Source organism: Alligator mississippiensis, chromosome 2 (genome assembly GCF_030867095.1).
Source record: "Alligator mississippiensis isolate rAllMis1 chromosome 2, rAllMis1, whole genome shotgun sequence".
NCBI lineage: Eukaryota > Metazoa > Chordata > Crocodylia > Alligatoridae > Alligator > Alligator mississippiensis.
The window spans coordinates 135,063,234-135,081,736 of record NC_081825.1 but is presented as its reverse complement, the minus strand read 5'-3'; the positions used below and the strand labels follow the sequence as shown (position 1 = coordinate 135,081,736).

General features: G+C 43.0%; 1 protein-coding gene across 1 annotated transcript in view; it reads right to left on the bottom strand.

Annotated features, from left to right (window-relative positions):
• The window catches only part of TECRL (trans-2,3-enoyl-CoA reductase like), a 161,251-nt gene that overhangs the window by 119,916 nt on the left and 22,832 nt on the right, over positions 1-18,503 (bottom strand). Inside the window, exon 2 of the mRNA XM_006267171.3 lies at positions 1,512-1,563. Within this exon, the coding sequence (XP_006267233.1) occupies positions 1,512-1,563 (52 nt within the window). The remainder of the gene's footprint in view (positions 1-1,511; positions 1,564-18,503) is intronic.

Below are 18,503 nucleotides of genomic sequence, written 5' to 3'. Positions count from 1 at the left end.
CACCACCACTGGAAGGAGTTTATTCTACAGTCTGGACACACTGACTGTGAAGGAGTTTTTCCTGCTATTGAGCCTGAAGCAGTCTTCCAAGGAGTTTGTATCCATTGCTCCTGGTCTTCCTCAGGGGTGCCCTAGTGAACAGCTGTTCACCGAGTTCTTGATGTACCCCCCTGATGTAGTGATAAGCCGCTCCCAAGTCCCCTCTCAGCCTTCTCTTCTGCAGATTGAAGAGGCCCAAGTCCCTCAGCCTCTCCTCATATGCCTTGTCTTGCAAGTCCCTGATCATATGGGTGGCTCTCCTCTGGACCCTCTCAGGTTTTTGCACATCCTTGTGGCACCCAGAACTGGATGCAGTACTCCAGCTGCGGTCTCACCAGTGTGGAGTACAGGGGGAGTATCACTTTTTTAGTTTTGCATGAGATGCAATGGTTAATGCATGCCAGCATGTTGTTTGCCCTGCTGGCCACAGCATTGCACTTCCAGCTCATGTTCATGCGATGGTCAATCACTACCCCTAGGTCCCTTTTGACCATGGTGCAAGTCAAATTGTCACCACCGAGCCTGTAGGTATGTTGGGGATTGTTTGCCCCAGATGACGCACCTTGCACTTCTGAGTGTTGAACTTCATCTGGTTCCAGCCTGCTCAGCTCTCCAGCTTGTCCAGGTCTGCCTGTATTTGCAACCTATCTTTTGGCATGACCACACTCCCCCATAACTTGGTGTCGTCCAACTTGGTGTCGTCCACCAACTTAGCCAGTGAGCTTTTCACCCTCACATCCAAATCATTGATTTTATTGAGTCAGTTGTGTTTGTTTTAGGCATGGGAGTACAGGCAGTCCAAAACAAGTGCTCCACCCTGAACAGGTGCTCCCAGAGGTTGAGGGTCCCAATTCTGCATGCCCAAGGAAATCCTGCCTTAGATCAGGTCCCTCATGCCCTGGGGGCACCTGCTCAGCTTCCCCCTCTTACAGAGATGCACCCTGGAGATTCCCTGCGAAACATCTCTGTAAGCAGAGAGCCTTGGTTTTCTCCATTTACAGAGACATACCCCAGAGATTCCCTGTGGTGTGTTTCTGCAAGTGGAGACAAGATCAATGGGTGACATGCATTTCACCCAATAAAGATGATCAGCTGTGTTGGGGCACATCTTGGTACAGGTTACCTGCTTCATTTGGTTACATCTATTTGTACCTTTACCCTAGCTGCTAATGCAGCACAGAACGCAAGATTTTAGTTAGTTATATCCTATACAGGTTACTATAACAATAGAAATGAGAAGGTCTCCCCACTTTCTAGGGGGAGTTTGAGTTATCACATATCATCCCCAAAGAACCCACAACAGCTACATTTCCAGAGTGTCATTCTTGTTCCTAAATATGCTCTAAATGAATGCTGAAGCTGTTAGCGACTCTAAGCTTTTGTGTGAAACTTCATAAAAAATTAATCGGACACATTTTCCCAAGCAGAAAGGCCTCTAGCCATGCCTCAAGCTTGTGCTACAGTGTACTTACATGTTTTGTGAAATTTATGTTTTACATCAAGAAGGGTAGATGTTGGAGGTACCTGGAAAAGAAAACAAAATGGAAACAAATTAAGTTTTGTTCTTCTCTGTTCTTCTATTCTGGGGGTGGGGGACTCATTCCATGAAGAACCATTTTGGTTTGTTTAAATCTGCTACAGATAATAAACATGCTAATCAGTGGCTTTCCCTCTGACTTAACTGCTCTTTAACACTGCTTATTTATCCACAGAGCTTTTGGTCATATCTGGAATTGGCCCAGTTCAACCATTAGTGAGCAGGAATTGATAGGAATTGTTCTGGTGTAAAGTCCAGGTCTTGAAAAAGAAAGATTTCTGGTGAGACAGTTGTTGTCCTAAAGATCACACCAATGGGGTTACTCAAGGGGTAATACTTTACCCAGTGTAAGTAATGGTATCATCATCTGGCTTTCAAAGATAGGAACAGATATAGAATAGGGCATTTGCTTCTGAGCTTGGGTCTGATGCCAAAGCATTGAAAATCAATAGTTTCATAACATCAATCAGAACCCAAAAGTTTGACAGTCTCCCCAAGACACCACTAGTAAAATGATCTTAAGTTTATCTGTGAAGTCTGACTTCTGTGGGTACAGCAACAGGGTGAAAATAAATAATTTCAGTTTTCAAAATTTAAATTCTAGGGTGGCTGTAGTAATGCAGAAGAAAGTGTTTTTTTCATGTGTTGACTTCTCCTGATATCCATTCATTGCTAGTGAAAGATAGGTCAAGGGGTTGAAGTATTACACTGTAATTTGAAAGACTGGGATCCATTCTTTGCTCATTATTTAATAATTGTTTAAAGTAAGTTACATAAACATAAAATACTTAAAACATACATAAATACTTAAAGCAAGGGCTGGAAGCTGGATCTACCTTCTCCTAAGTGAGAGTCCTAAGCAGTAGGCTACAAAAGACAAAGTTATGAGTATCAATATTCTAAAGACTGAGAGGAGCACAGATAAAACACAGATGAAGGATGGGTGCAGATACTACCTTAAAATAGACCTTGTTCCTTTCAGACTTTGAAGGGATAGTACGGAAATGGCCAATTGATGGAAATGAAACAGTAGATCAAAGAAAGAATGAGATAACAATAACAGTTTAATATGGGTGTGGGAGAAAAGAAAAAACATTGCCAATTTGACATACAGTACAAATATACAATAGATGTGTCATAAGATGTGTTCAAAGCATAGGGCATAAGCAGGAGGAACATGCCCTCCTGAGAGCTAGCAAAACCCAGACCTAGTGGGGCTCATGGAAACCTGGTGGGATTCTACCTATGACTGGGCAGTGGACATTGAGGGATACATACTGTACAGGCAAGACAGAGCAGGGAAAAGCGTGGGGGTGTAGTGCTATACGTCAAAGAGCAATACATGTCCTCAATGATCAGGATGTGGTCAAAGGAGCTCTGGGTAAGAATGCAAGGGGGGCATGGGGAAAGGGACATAATAGTGGGCATCTACTACAGACCGCTTCACCAGGGGGATGAGCTGGACCTGGAATTCTCAGGTCATCTCATGGAGGCAGTAAAGTCAAGGGATTTGGTTGTCATGGGTGACCTAAACTACCCAGAAATCTGCTAAGATCAGCAGTCAGCCAGGTCCGACCACTCACGTAGGTTCCTAGCAGGGATACAGGACCTCTACCTAATCCAAGAGATGCATAGTCCCACCAGAGGAAATGCCTTGCTGGACTTGGTCCTTGCCACAGGCGACGACCTGGTGAGGGGTCTGCAAGTACTCAACCACCTGGGTGACAGTGACCATCACCTGCTGGAATTTAATATCTGGCGCAGGGTGGTGAAAGCAAGCAGCAAGGCAGAGGCCCTTGACTTCAGGAGGGACGACTTCTGTAAGCTAAGAAGGTTAGTAGGAGAGGCATTGGGGTCTAGGAGCTTCAATGAGATGGGAGTCCAAGACAGGTGGTTGTTCCTCAAGGAGACAATCCTCCAAGCTCAAAGGGAGTCAGCCCCAATGTGCACCAAGGGGGGAAGAAGTGCTAAGAGGCCTCCATGGCTCAGCAAAGGCATTCAGGGATGCCTGAGGGCAAAAAAGGAGGCATATAAACAGAGGAAGCAAGAAGTTATCATGAAGGAGGATTACACCTCCGTTGCTCGGGACTGCAGGGAGACTGTTAGGAAGGCCAAGGCAGAGATGGAGTTAGGTCTAGTGATCAGAATTAAGGATAATAAAAAGTCTTTTTTCAAATACATAGGAAGTAAGAAGAAGGTACCGGGTAACATGGGGCCCCTACAGCATGTAGCTCAGGGCTACATGCTGGGCAATCTGATGATTGTGGCAAATGAAAAAGCTGACCTCTTTAATGAATTCTTTGCCTGCATAGTCCTGAACAGGGACCAGGACATCTCCCCCACTAGAATTGCAGATGGACCCTGGGGAGACACTGCCATGCCTAGGGTCAGGGATGACCTAGTTAGGGAACGTTTGGAGGGGCTGGACGTGTTTAAATCAGTAGGTCCAGATGCTCTTCACCCAAGGGTGCTGAGGGAATTGGCAGGGGTCATAGCGGGGCACTGGCCAGGTACCAGAGGATTGAAAAAGGGCCAATGTGCTCCACATTTACAAGAAGTGGAGAAAAGAGGACCCTGACAATTATAGGCCAGTCAGTCTTACCTCAGTCCTTGGGAAGACCGCTGAGAACTATCAAGCAGCACATCTCCAAGGGCCCAGGAGGGAACGTAATGCTCAGGGGCAACCAGCGTGGGTTCACTGAGGGCAGGTCCTGCCTAACTATCCTGGTTTCTTTTTATGATCAGGTCACAAAATCCCTGAACGAGGGTGTTGGGGTGGATGTCATCTTCCTGGACTTTAAGAAGGCCTTTGACATGGTTTCCCACCATATTCTCTTAAAAGAAACTTGGTGACTGTGGCATTGATACCTACACAGTCAGATAGGTGGCAAATTGGCTAGATGGTCACACCCAGAGAGTGGCTGTGGATGGGTAGTTTTTGACCTGGAGGGATGTGGGCAGTGGAGTCCCCCAGGGCTTGGACCTGGGGCTTGTACTGTTCAACATCTTTATCAGTGATCTGGATGTGGCTGTGGAATGCACGCTATCCAAATTCGCTGATGACACCAAGTTGTGGGGTGAGGTGGGCACGGTGGACGGGAGGGACAGAATCCACCTAGGTCTAGACAGGTTACAGAGGTGGGCGGATGAGAATAGGATGGAATTCAACACAGACAAGTGCAAAGTGCTGCATCTAGGGAGAAGGAACCAGCAACACACCTATAGTCTGGGGAACACTCTTCTTGTCAACACGGTGGCAGAAAGGGATCTTGGAGTCATTGTTGACTCCAAGATGAACATGAGCCACTAATGCGAGGAAGCGGTCAGTAAGGCTATATGCACCTTGTCATGCATCTCAAGATTAATCACAAGCAGGTCCAGGGTGGGTGATCCTTCCCCTCTATGCAACATTGGTCAGGCCACAGTTGGAGTACTGCATACAGTTCTGGGTGCCGCACTTCAAGAGGGATGTGGCTAGCATTGAGAAGGTCCAGAGGAGGGCCACTTGTATGGTCAAGGGACAGTGGGGCAAGCCCTATGAAGAGAGGCTAAAGGGCCTGAACCTATTCAGCCTCCACAAGAGAAAACTGAGAGGGGAACTGGTGGCTGTTTACAAACTCACCAGGGATGACCAGCGGGAATTGGGGGAGGCTCTGTTCCCCCAGGCACCACCCAGGGTTACTAGGAATAATGGCCACAAATTGTTAGAGAGGAGGTTCAGGCTGGACATCAGGAGACATTACTTTACAGTTTGGGCTGCCAAGCTCTGGAATGGGCTCCCAAGTGAGGTGGTACTCTCTCCTACCTTAGGAGTCTTCAAGAGGAGGCTGGACAGATATTTGGCTGGGGTGATATCATCCCAGCACCTGTTCCTTCCTGGGGCAGGGGGTCAGACCTAATGATCTGCTTAGGTCCCTTCCGACCCTAAGTATTATGCTACTATGATACTATTAAGATTATGGGTAAATTAGTATTTCTAAAGTAACAATAAGCTATGAAATAGGGTAGTAGCTATATATGTTGACAAAATAGCTATGTTTTGTCAACAGCTATGTTTTTGTTGATCATTAAATATGCTCCTTTAATTAATACAAATAATCAGTCACCTCCAGTTGTAGCTTTGGCACCCACCACTGCTGAAGAACTGAATTGTACATTTAATAGCTGTAAATTTATGGGAGATATTCCAGAGCTGGGAGGTAAGAAGGAACCATTTCTTATAGGTGGGGGCTGTTCATTAAATAGAGAACCTTGGGCTCTGAAAACTAGAAGTAGAATGAGAAATATGCTCCTTCAAAAGCCTTTCTTTGCCAAAACCTTTGCCAAAACCTTATCTCTTTGCACAGAAGTCAACGGAAATTCTATTGATATGCCTGCCAGCAAAAACTCATCCTATAAACTTTTTGAACTGTTCCTGTAGAGTCTTGAAAAATTAGATTTTTTGAGTGGGAGGTTGAGTCCACATTTAGAATTACTGTTAAGATTGCTGAAATACCCAGAAACTACTGCTGTTGAGTGCGTCCACACATGCAAGCATGTGAGCTTGCAGCAGCTCAAATAGAAGTGGTTCAAATTTGAGTGTAGGCTTTTTGCCTCAGTTCACACATGCACTTTGTTGTGGAGCAAATTGTGCCACTTGGAGCAAAATAACCCTGCCTGGCTTCTCCTGGATCTGCAGCCAGGGAGGAGCTAGAGCCAGGGGCCAGTACCTGTGCTGTTCCCAGCAGTATAAAAAGCTGCCCTGCCCTGGCCCCAGCAGTAAAAAAAGCTGCTTTGGCAAGCAGCTCAGGGCTACATGCTCTCAGAAGCTTCTGGGGCCCATCCAATTGGTACCTTGGGACACTGCCCCTTGTGCCAACTGGACTGCTGAAGTAGCCCTAAGAGCTCCCTGCACACTTTACCCACTGCAGCAATCTGGCTGTGGGGGCTACTGTCTGGCTGTGACCTGCTGTGCACCTGCCAGACCCGGATGGCAACTGCACAGCCAGTAGAGGCATCTGCCCCTCTGGGCCAGGTGCCAGTAGACTGTGGTTGCAGGGTTAGCCTCTATGCGGCACTACTGCCATGTATGCTCCCTGCCCAGCCATCTGGGCAGCTATCATCCAGAAGATTTTACCAGTGTGGTGGCCTGCTTTGAACTGTGAAAGCATGTCCTTCTGGTCCCATTTGGCCAGGAGGTCAGCCACAGACACCTGGGTCTGAGGTGCCAGCTCTGAGCAGGCAGAGTTCTGCCACTGGCCTTCCTAGCAGGAATTCTGGTGTTCCCTATTGGAAAACTGAAAAATCCCTGATAAAAAAAATCCCAAAGTCATTCTGTAAAATACCCCCAAATCCATGTTCCTCCACAATTAAAACAAAAGACCACTATAAAGAGAGAGAGTGAGACAGAGACAGTGATCAGTTGGGCAATGTTTTATTGATATATCTACAGCATTAAAGCAATGTGGGAGCCTACCAGTGTCTATCATAATAATAAAGTGAACTCTAAATACAAGTTTCATGAATTAATGAATTCATGAATACATGAATATATATTTTGCTGCTCCCCCCCACAACAGGGGCTACCACCGCCCCCTGCAAGGCCCACATGCCGCACCCCAGCCCTCCAATTGATGCCCCACCTGGCCCCATCCCCCACCATGTAGGTTTTTTAAATTTTTTTTTTACTTTGGGGATGCTGGGGGGGGCAGGGATCAGGAGCCTTGGGGGCATGGGGGGATGCAGCTGGGCAGGGCAAGGATCAGAAGGGCTTGGGGGGCAGGTGGGAGATGAGGCCAGGCACCACCAGGATTGGGGGAGGCCTGGGAGGCAGGCGGGGAGTGGGGCCAGGCACCTCTGGGATCAGGAGGATCTGAGGGGCAGGCAGGGGTGGGGCCAGGCAGAGCAGTAATCAGGGGGTCTGGGGGACAGGCAGGGGGTGGGGCTGGGCACCTCTGGGATCAGGGGACTTAGGGGGGCAGGTGGGGGGTGGGGCTGGGCAAGGCAGGGATGGGGGGATCTAGGAGAGTGGGCGGGGCCAGTGGGGCTATGCCCTGCCTGCCTTTTTTTATCTTCATTTTTTTTAGACCCCTGGATATTTACTTAAGGCACAATAAGGCAATTTAGGTGCATGTCTACATCTGGGCATGTTAATGTGAATTAAGGCAAATTAAATGTGGGTGCAAATAGCTAAGCCACATAGCCCACATGCAGATAAGCTAATGCACATTAATGCGGTGTGAATGTAAGGGGGGCGTGTTTCATGCTAATGTGCATTAGTGTATCTACACATGCACTAATGTGACTTAGGTATTTTTGCCTAAATTTGATACTTGCTTTATGCAGGTATCAAATTTAGGCTCACATAGACTTAAATCACTATTTTAAAGGCATATTAAGAGTGCACATATGTAGACACATGTCCTGAATGTGCCTTTAAAATGGTGATTTTAGGCTAAGCCACGTAAAAGAAGCATGTGTAGCCATGTCCATACCATGGTTCTCTAGCCAGATGATCTCTCAAAGCTTCTTCAACAGATTATAAGATAGAGCAGGAATATGAAGCAAAGCTTCAACTCATGCTTTTAAATCCATTGCACCATATTTTCAATGCTTTGCCACTGTGCAGGAAAGGGAAGCTACCTCATAGAACAACAGGTAATGACTGTAAGAAGTATCCCAGCTATCCTATACAATTTCTAGAAATCCAAAATCTACATATAGATGGGGGTCGGACTCGATGATCTATTGAGGTCCCTTCCGATCCTAGCACCTATGAATCTATGCATTAGGTTTTTTATGCTTTTGAGTGCCTTATAGCCAAAGAAGAAGAAAGAGGTTGGATTTGTGGATCAGCTTTTACCAGGAGATTATTTCTCTGGACTTAAGCACTTATCTTTAGAATGGAAGGAGAAAGAATAGTTTTATTATGGGATGATTTGGGACATGTACCAGTAGATGTTCCTATTTTTTATCTCACAAAATAATTATAACAGATCCGGAAAAAGAATGAAGAGTTTTGTGGGTTTTTTTTAAAGATCCTACTGATTTTGTGTCTTTTCTAAACACCTCATAAAGCAACCAGTGAAGTTATAGATTTCAATATTGATCAACCTTAAGATGATACTGAGACACTAGCTTACTAATCAGAATGTCCTCTACATCCCCTATTAATTATCTTTTGTTGCTTTCTTTGTACAAGAGAAATAGATAAGGGCTTGTAAGGTTGAAGCAGCCCATAACTTCTTGAACCATTGTGTTAATTGAATAAAACTTTTAAAAACTTACCATGGTAATTATTATTTCTTCTCTCCTTTTATTCCTGTTAAATGATTTCTGTAAGAGTTTTAACATTGCTTTCACTGTAGTTCAGTTATATTAAACATGCAAAGGTCAAAAACAATAAAAGAACAACCTTGCTCTATTTTGAAATATTTCTTTTTAAATTTAAAAACCACCTCTTATTTGGATATATTTCTTAGTCATGCACATAAAGGTTGCTACACTGACAATCATTTCAGTTGTCCCTCAAGCATCTTTTCTTATTCTTTTATAACACCCTTAAAAAAAATGTGAATGCTCTGTAGGGTTAGTCAAAAGATCTGCCCCCCCCCCCCCCCGCCCCCCACCCCTCAGCCTGGCCACCCTGAAAAAATATCCAGGTGTCTTCTAAGAAAAAAATATGACAATATATTTGAAAATGTCTAAATGTTTCACTGCAGCATCTTCAAAGCAAAATGTTTTGAACTTCAAAACATTTCCCCCAGAATATTCTCTAATTTTTTTTTTTATAAAGAGTAAACACTGAAATAGCAATGACAAAGATCTCTCTCTCTGTCTCTCTGTATGAATATATATATATATATGTATATATAATGTTGTCCCCAGGGAACTTGATCTCTCTCTCTCTCTCTCTATATATATATATATATAAAGTCAGGCTGTGTCCAGATGAGCGCAGATGTACAGTATGTGGCACCACAGATCCACACCACATATCCCACACATGCAGGTGTTCCCCACATGGCTAATTTGCAGTGCGGTGGACTGGGGAAGGGGGGGTGGGGGTTGACCCCTGGAGATACTGGGGTCAAAAAAACCCATGCCTAAAAAAAGTGAGGCGGTGCATGTGCCAGTAGTGTGCACTTTCCAAAACTGGAGCCTCACCCACTGAAACCAGTGAGGGTCCCTGCTGCAGGATTGCCACAACTGGAGCTCCTGGAGGCCCCCAGGCTCCCAGGCCCCCAAGTAAGGCTGCTGGGGCCAGCACAGTTGCTAGCCCCAGCCTCCCCTACTTCACCTGGGGCAATGTGCCAAGCACCAGAGTGTAGCATGGATGTTCCCTGGGGACAAGTAGCAGTGGCCCACATTGTGCCACTGCTGTTTCATCCCAGGGACATGCTTTCTCTCCTTCTCCTGCTCATGGGGACGTGCCCACAATGGGGGGGGGGGGGGGGGGGAATGCTTTTTAATTCACCAAAAATATTGGAAACATTATTTTGTCTTGATGCCTGACCACATTTTTTTTCTCCAGAACTACCAGTTGGACCACATGCACAAAAAAATCATGAGTCACACACATGAGTCCTGGTACTGAGTCCCTTTGATAAATTTACCCTTCCTTGCTTCCTTCTCATTTTAGGTCCCAATTGATTCTGGCCCTTTTATAAAATAAGTTCCAATATTATAGCAACATTCCACAAATTACTGCTGTTTTTAGACACAGTCATTCATTTATAACTTTCAGGTTTTTGCATGTATTTCCCAAAGCACATATCACTCTTCATATACTTTGTAAATGTAACAGTGTGAGTATAAACAGTTGTCAAATTTTCACAGAATCATAGGGATCAAAGAAACCTCATGGGTCATCTATGCACGAAAGTAGGGTATGATACTCCTTAGTCATTCCAGAGAGATGCCTGATCAGCCTGTTCTAAAAAAGCTCCAATGAGGGAGCTTGTACAACTTCAGTCTATTCAACTGTTCTGCAGTTCTGATAGTAAGGAATGCTGTTCAGCATTTTAATCTAAATCTTCTTTGCTACAGTTTAAACCCACATTTTCCCCCTCCTCCTTATGGCAGCCTTTTAAATATTTCAAAATGACTATCACGTCCTCCCTTAATCTTATTTCTAGATTAAACACACCTACTTCTCTGAATCTTTTACTCTAGAGACTGCATTCCAACCTTTTTATTATCTTTTCCATTTACCTCTAGAACCTGTCTAGTTTCTCCACATCTTTCTTAAGATGTAAAGCCCACAATGGAAGACAGCACTCCAGCTAATGCTTAATTGGCATGGTGTAGTTAACTAGTGCTGGTAATATCACATACTGTGCCTTGTTTCACACCATAGGCGAAACTTCCCTGTACCCAAGGGATGAGCGAGGAGTGGGGACAGGGTAGAAGAATAGTCAGTGTCAGGTGCTCCAGGGGCTCAAAGATCTCCTCTCCCCCGCACTGCTGCTACTGTGTCCCTGAATCCTGCTCTATACCAGGTGTGTCTGCATGAGACATTTACTGCAGTCGCCTAATTAGCTCTCCAGTAAACATTTCGGTATTTACACATGCAGTGCTATTAGGATGGAGTAAACGTTCAAGTAATTCTGCAGTAGGTTAGTACTTGTAAATACAAGTAGTGTCCCATACTTGCAAATACAAGTACTATCCTACTGTGGAGTTTTTTACTCTGCAGCAACAAATATGTAGATGCTGACCCAGCTGCCTGGGGCATGAAGGTATTCCAGTGAGGGGGCTGCCTGCCAGCTAGCCCCACACTGAAGCACACTTGTGCCCCATCCAGTCCCTCCGCAGCACCATCAGCCAGGACGGAGGAGCCCTGGCCTGGCAGGCTGACCCCCAAGGCTCCCTACCAACCAGTTCAACCTGCTGTGGTCCCAGGTGCACATGTAAATGCAGCACCTGGAGCAATAAACTCTGTCATAATATATGCCAGAGTGTATTGCTGCATGCTAATATCATGTGTAGACACACCCTTCTAGCTCCTATGGCTGGGTAGATCAGGGTTGCTTTTGTCATAGCAGGGACACTAGGGGGAGTTATTTTGGTGCCCCCTCTGAGTCATCACCCAAAACTGATGCCCCTCGTTCCCCCAGTTACACTACAGCATACAATTTTCATGTTAATACACCCCAACATTGTATTTGTCATTCGTTATGACTGCCTCATACTATTGGTTCATGTTGAGTCTGTGATGCACCATAACCTGCAGATCCTTCTCAACAGCACAACTGCATAGGCAATTATTCCATTCTTCATTTGTGTTTGTTTTCTCTTCCCTGTGTGTATCCCCTTATATTTCCTGCATTGTGTTTCATTTTGTTCTCCAGTTTCTCATGATCCTGTCTATTCTCCAAATTATTTCCAGTCCCTTGTAGTTTTATGTCACCTGCAAACTTGATCAGGAAGTTCTCTACTCTAGCTTCCAAGTCATTAATAAAAAGGCTTAACAACACCAAGCCCAGAACAGACCATTGTAACACACTCCTTGAAATCTCCTGTTGTTCTGACATCGATCCACTTGTAGTTACTCTCTATTTGTGATTATTCAGTAAATTATGCTTCCACATAGCCGTAATTTTGTCTAGCCTGTATATGTTCAATTTACCTTTAAGAATGCTTCGTGGGAGTATATCAAAAGCCTTACTGAAGTTCACCCCACCTGCTGTATTCTCCTCATCTAGCAAATTAGTTAGCCTGTCAGAGACTGATTAAGTTTGGGGCATCAGAATGGCAGCCCAGAGGGAGCTTGTGCCAGTGCTCAGGGGACTTGCGCCTCAGCAGCCCCTGCACAAGAAGGTAAATATTCACTTTCTGCCTCTCCCCACACCACTCAGTGCCAAAATGGTAAATTATGTCTCTGCTTCTTTAATCCATGTTGGCTGCTAGTGATTACCTTTCTTCCTCTAAGGGTTTACAATTTGGCTGTTTTATGATTATCTCTAATAACTTTGAAAGTATTGAAGTCAAACTGACCAGTATACAATTTCTCTTTTTCCCCTTTTTTGAAAGATGGGCACTACTTTAGCCCTGCCACAGTCCTCTGGGATGTTGCCTGTTTTCATGATTGACAATATTATCACTAGAGGCCCCAAGGATTTTTCAACCACCTGGAGATGAATTTCATTACGCCCTGCTAACATACATTTACTCAGATTTGTCAAACACTCTCTTATATGTTCTTTATCTATCATGATCTGCAGCTCTTCTCTTTCTTTGTCTATATTCATTTTGCTAGCTGTCAGTCAGTTTATATTTTGCGTATACTGAGGCAAAATTGTCATTGAGTGGCCCTGACTTGTTTTTTGTCTTCTAATAATGTCTCACCCTCACTATAGAGCAGTGCTTCTCAACCTTTTTAGACACAAGGCACTATTCCATAACTTTCTGAAGTTAGAAGCACTCCATTTCAAAAAAGAAAATATAAAAAAGAAAAATGGTAAAGAAAAAGTTGGATTGTCCTGGTCAGGGATGCTCTAGGTATAGGCCTATGTTCTACTCTGGGTATTTCCAAAGCTTCTGGGATTTTCTGATTGCCCCCTCCTCATTTCTGTTGCATGTTTTTTTAAGGCTTCCTCAGAGGCATTGGGTGTTGGCTGCAGCCAAGACTGGGGACTTTGACGTGGGTGTGACAGTGCTCCCACCGGGACCGAAGCCTGGGTCTTGCCCCTCCATTCAGAGTCAAACTGATTGCCATATTTGGGGTCAAAAAGGAATTTTACTCCATAAGTAGATTCAATAGACAAATTGGTATAGATTGTGTGAGTTTTTGTTTTCCTCTGTAGTGGTGGGTATGGCCCTTTTCCCAGGATCTCTTGACAACATTTCACAGAAGCTGCACATTAGCTGACATGATTCCTTTGCTTTACCTGTGGGTCTGTCTGTATTGTGTCAGGATTGATGGTAGTCTTATGTAGAGTTTGGATTATGGATTGGATAGGATGGTTTGGATAGGAATGATCCTGCTTCAGGCAGGGGTTGGACCAGATGACCTCTGGCAGTCCCTTCCATCCCTACTTCTCTATGAAAAATAATAGAACAATACTCACAAAGAACTTGAAGTCCAAAACAGGTCAGGAACTTTTTCACACTGTGGATTCCTATTTTAAGTCTCTTGGTTTATCTCATGAATCACATGTAAGAGTTTGCAAATCTAACAGTGCTAGTATCATGCAGCACCCCACAACACCCTTAAAAAGATCTCACAGGACCCAAGAGTGCTACAGTACCCTGTTTGAGAATCACTGCTATAAAACAATGGGACATCCGTGTCTTAGTCTGTCTTTTTTGCCCATCCTGTTTGTCAAACCCTCCCTTTTAGACTTTAACATCACTTGCCAGTTTTATCTTTATTTTTTGAATTTGCTTTCCAAATTTTGTACCTACAAGTTCTTGGTCTACCTTGGCAGACTCCCTGACTTGTCCTTCCTTCTATTGACTGTAAGATTCTATTTTGATTTGAAGCTAGCTAAGAAGCAATTTCCATAGCCACCTTAGTCTTGTGTGGTTCTACTTATCTTTGTACTGGCCATGTCTACACAAGATACTGATTGTACAGTCATTTAATACTTGTATAAACAAGTACTAAATGACTGCACAGTAACCTGAGTTACTTTTTTGTAAAGCTGAATGGCTTTTTGTGATGCTACTGCGCAGCAGCCTACTACTACTGTACAGTAGTGTCACATCACAGTTGTTGCCAAGGGATACTACTGCATAGTAGTGTCAGGCTACTGTACAATCAGTGTCTCACGTAGATGTGGCCACTATGTTGGAACAGTTTCCTGTTGTGCCTCCAGTATTACATCATGTAGGAACTGACAGGCCTTCTGGATACCTTACTTTTTCAATTTGTCAACCCATGTGACCTGACCTACAGTTTTTTTGAGTTGGCTGAAATCTACTCTTTTCAAGTCTACTCACATTTTTTTCCTTATTTCCCCTTTCTTAGGATCATGAATTCTATCACATCATGATCACTTCCTCCCAAGTTTCCAATCCCCTTCACCTTCACAACCAGTTCCTCTTGTTTGGCTAGAACAAAGTGCAAGATAGATGATCCCTTAGTTATTCCACATTTTTCTCCTCCTCCATACAAGGCATATGCGGGAGGGAAATATTTTTACATAACTCAGCACAATGCATTACCCTTGAAGATCCTTACACAGGTACTTGCAGTTAAACATATTTTCTTCAATGGGAGCCCAAGTATAATGATTTCAGAGGTATTATAGAACTATTTTAGAAGCCTTTGAAAGCCAATGTTAATCATGTAAACTATTTTACAACATCAATTATCATGACTGGAAACTGTGATAAAATTTTATCTTTGCTTTTACTTCACAAAATCATACAATCACTTGGACTGGAAATAACATCAGAAGGTCATCTAGTCCAAACCATAGCTCCAAACAGAATTATCTAAACTGCTCCATGCTTCTGGCAGAAAAAAATCCTCCAGTGGTTAAAAAATTAGTCTGGAACTCGAGGTACCTATATTCAACTTCCATTTACATTCTTTGTTAATTTAAGTCAGTCAGTCAAGCCCAGATCCTCAGAAGTATTTGGATACCTAAGTTCCATTTATTTCAATGGGACTTAGGTGCCTCAATACTGTTGAGAATCTTTTCCTCTATAGAATGGAGAAAAGAGTACTTCTAGACCTCAGAGGGGGAGAAATACATTAAAGAGTAGGGCTGTGCAAAGTTTCAGTCACTGATTTAATTTGGTGGAGATTCAGCCCCATTCGGTGGCTGAATCTCTGAATCTGAATCAAATCAGGAGATACTTTAATCTCTCTGAATTGAATCAGAACCCTCTGAATTGATTTGGAGAGATTCGTAAAGATTCAGCGATTCAAACATAGACCAGCTTTAAATGTTGTTTCTATGTTCCTGAAGGTATGAAGCAACTTGTGAATGCTGAGATGGTGGGGTGGATGAAGCATCCCACAGGAGTGCAGGAGGGTCCCCAGTTCACTCAGCAGCAGACCTGGAAGTGAACCAGAAGCACTTCTGGTCCACTTCTGGGTCCATTCAGAAGCATGCTGGGGCCCTCCCCATATCCCTCTGGCTCAGTGACTGGTGCCTCCTAGGTCTGCGGGGGCACCCAGGATCCCCTCATGGCCAATCACAGAGCTGGGGTGGTGCAGGGGGGCCCCCCAGCGTGCTTAGCAGCAGACCCGGAAGTGGTTTGGAAGTACTTCCGATCCACTTCTGGGTTCACCCCTGAGCACACGGGGATGAGGGGGAGATGGCGGGGCGGGGTGGGGGGGGGTGCTGTGCTCCTGTGGGATGTTCCATCCACCCCATCATTGCAGCATTCATGAGCCATGCCTGGTACCTCAAGGTATGTAGGAAAAAACTTCTAAAGCTGTGTCTATGGCTGAATCACTGATCCTCTGAATCAGCATCAAATCTTCAGAGTTGGATTTGGCCGAATCGAATCAGGGACAGTGATCTGAATCAATGAATTGAATCACTGTCCCCAATTTGGGCCAAATCCAAATTGAATCTGGCCTGTTTTGCACACCCCTATTGAAGAGTATTAGGAGTTTAGCCATTTCCTAGCAGTTAAGATGTTAGATTGAGGCTCAACCTAGGTTCAGTTCCTTCCTCTATCACTAGTTTGTGGGAGACTCTTGGCATGTCTACACATTTATTAATGCACCATAATCAGCACTATTGTGCAACAGTACCAATGCACACTTTTTTGTGACACAATGAGCAGAAGACTAATTTTACTGCACATTAGTGCATTAGCATGGTTTTTACCTGCCACGCTAATACACAATAGAATTAGTCTACTGCACGTTTAGTGTCTCATGTAGATATACCCCTTAGATATTTCATTTTATTTCTCTATGCTTCCATTTTCTCACCCATAAAACAGAGCTAATGATATTGATTTACCTTGCAAAGTACTTAGTGGTCCTCTGATAAAAAGCTCTAGGTGTGATTTTTCTAGGACCCTAGGCAGAGTATTGCTATCAGTGGTGGGAAGATGCTTTATAAGGTTGCATCTGAACTTATGCTGATGGAGTCTATTCACTTACACATTTTTGCAGCCTCTTTAACATTTATAAATCAAGAAACTGTAACAAATTCTGTGATCAATATTTGATTGTGTTACATCCTTCCAATCCAGAAGGATTATTTTAGTGATTTAGATTAAAAGAATGTCAATAAGAATTTAAATAATAGAATTCTAACAAATCTTCTGTTCAATATTTACATTTGCATTTTAATCTGCTTTCTATATTTGTGGAAGATCACTACTATTGAATTGCTGAATACCTTTGTATATATTAATTTTCAGTAACTGTTGAAACTCTGAAATACTACTATTTGAACTGTTCATTCAGATATTTAAGGTAAATTTGCTTAAATCAAGCAATGCAATTCTATACCAGCTGAGGATCTGACCAGAAAGTTGAAAAATACCTCATGGGAATGCCATTTATTAGTTTCATTCAGCTAATGCCAAATATCTAATCATTACTGCCTTCACACATCACCTTTGCATTGGGTACACACTAATCATCAGCAATTGATGAAAAATTAAAGAAAGGAAATAACCAGTCTAATGCATCATGTTTTATGTACCTGATTTGGCTTTAGCCAATTTCTGTTTTTTCCTTTGATGCTTAAAGAGAGCATCAAAGATATTGAATGTTCTGCATTCTTCCTTCAATACACTCCAATAGGACCTCATTTCAGTTTTAAATAACATATTGTGGTGGTCATTCTGCTCAAATATGCATAGATTTTACAATGTTAATGAAACCCCTGCACTGGAGCTGGGGTGTAGACATGTAATAATAGTATTTATAAAAATATCCATACAAGCTGTTATGATACAATTGTTACATCTTCATGATTCTGTAGTAATACCAGTGTAGCAAAATCACTGCATCTTTAACTCTGCTTTATCCAGGTTCAAACATAGGGAGATTTAGCTAACTTAAATCTCTATGGGATCATCCAGATGTAACAGATCATAAATGGTTTGTGCACCCACAAACAGCAATCCCACCTCCCCTTTTTAATGATCTGTATGTGTGTGTGTGTATATATATATATATATATATATATATATATATATAGCTTCTTAAAAGGGGGGGGAGGTGGGATTGATTAAGAAGATATATATAGAGATATAGATATATCTATATCTATATAGATATATCTATATCTCTATATATATCTTCTTAAATATATACCTTTAAATTATATGTATGTGTGTGTGTATTATGCACTTAATGTTATACATTTAATTTAATCACATATTTAATTACATATTTAATTATTTAATACATTTAATATATATTATACATTTAAATTATAGATATATAAATATACCTATGTATCGCTAGATAGATAGATAGATAGATAGATAGATAGATAGATAGATAGATAGATAGATAGATAGATATTTGGGTGAGGACCAGAAAGGTATTTTAAGTACCTCCAACTCGGGTTTCACCACATTATTCTGGGAAGGGGATCCAAAGAAACTGAGTTAGGCTTCAACAGGAGGGAGCAGTGTCCCCTGTCTGCCTGGGCAGATTGGAAGCAAACTGCTCACAGTCAGGGGTGACATGTGACTTTGGCATGTGTACATTAGTTAATGCACCACTTTTCTAGTACCTATATGTATTGGTACTAGCAAATGGTGAAATAATACTAATTTAATGCCCAATAATTGATGTGCACACATAGATGCTGATGCTTTACTGGCATTAGATTAATGTACAGTGGACATAGCTACTTGTGCATTAATGCGCTTTTCCTAATATGCATTAAATTTAGTATCTCCAGTGTCAAGTACTAAATTAATGTGCATTAGGCTGCCCTAATGGACAGTAGCATAAACTCAAGCTTCTCAAGTGATGCTTAATGTACAATAGTCTATTTTACTGTGTATT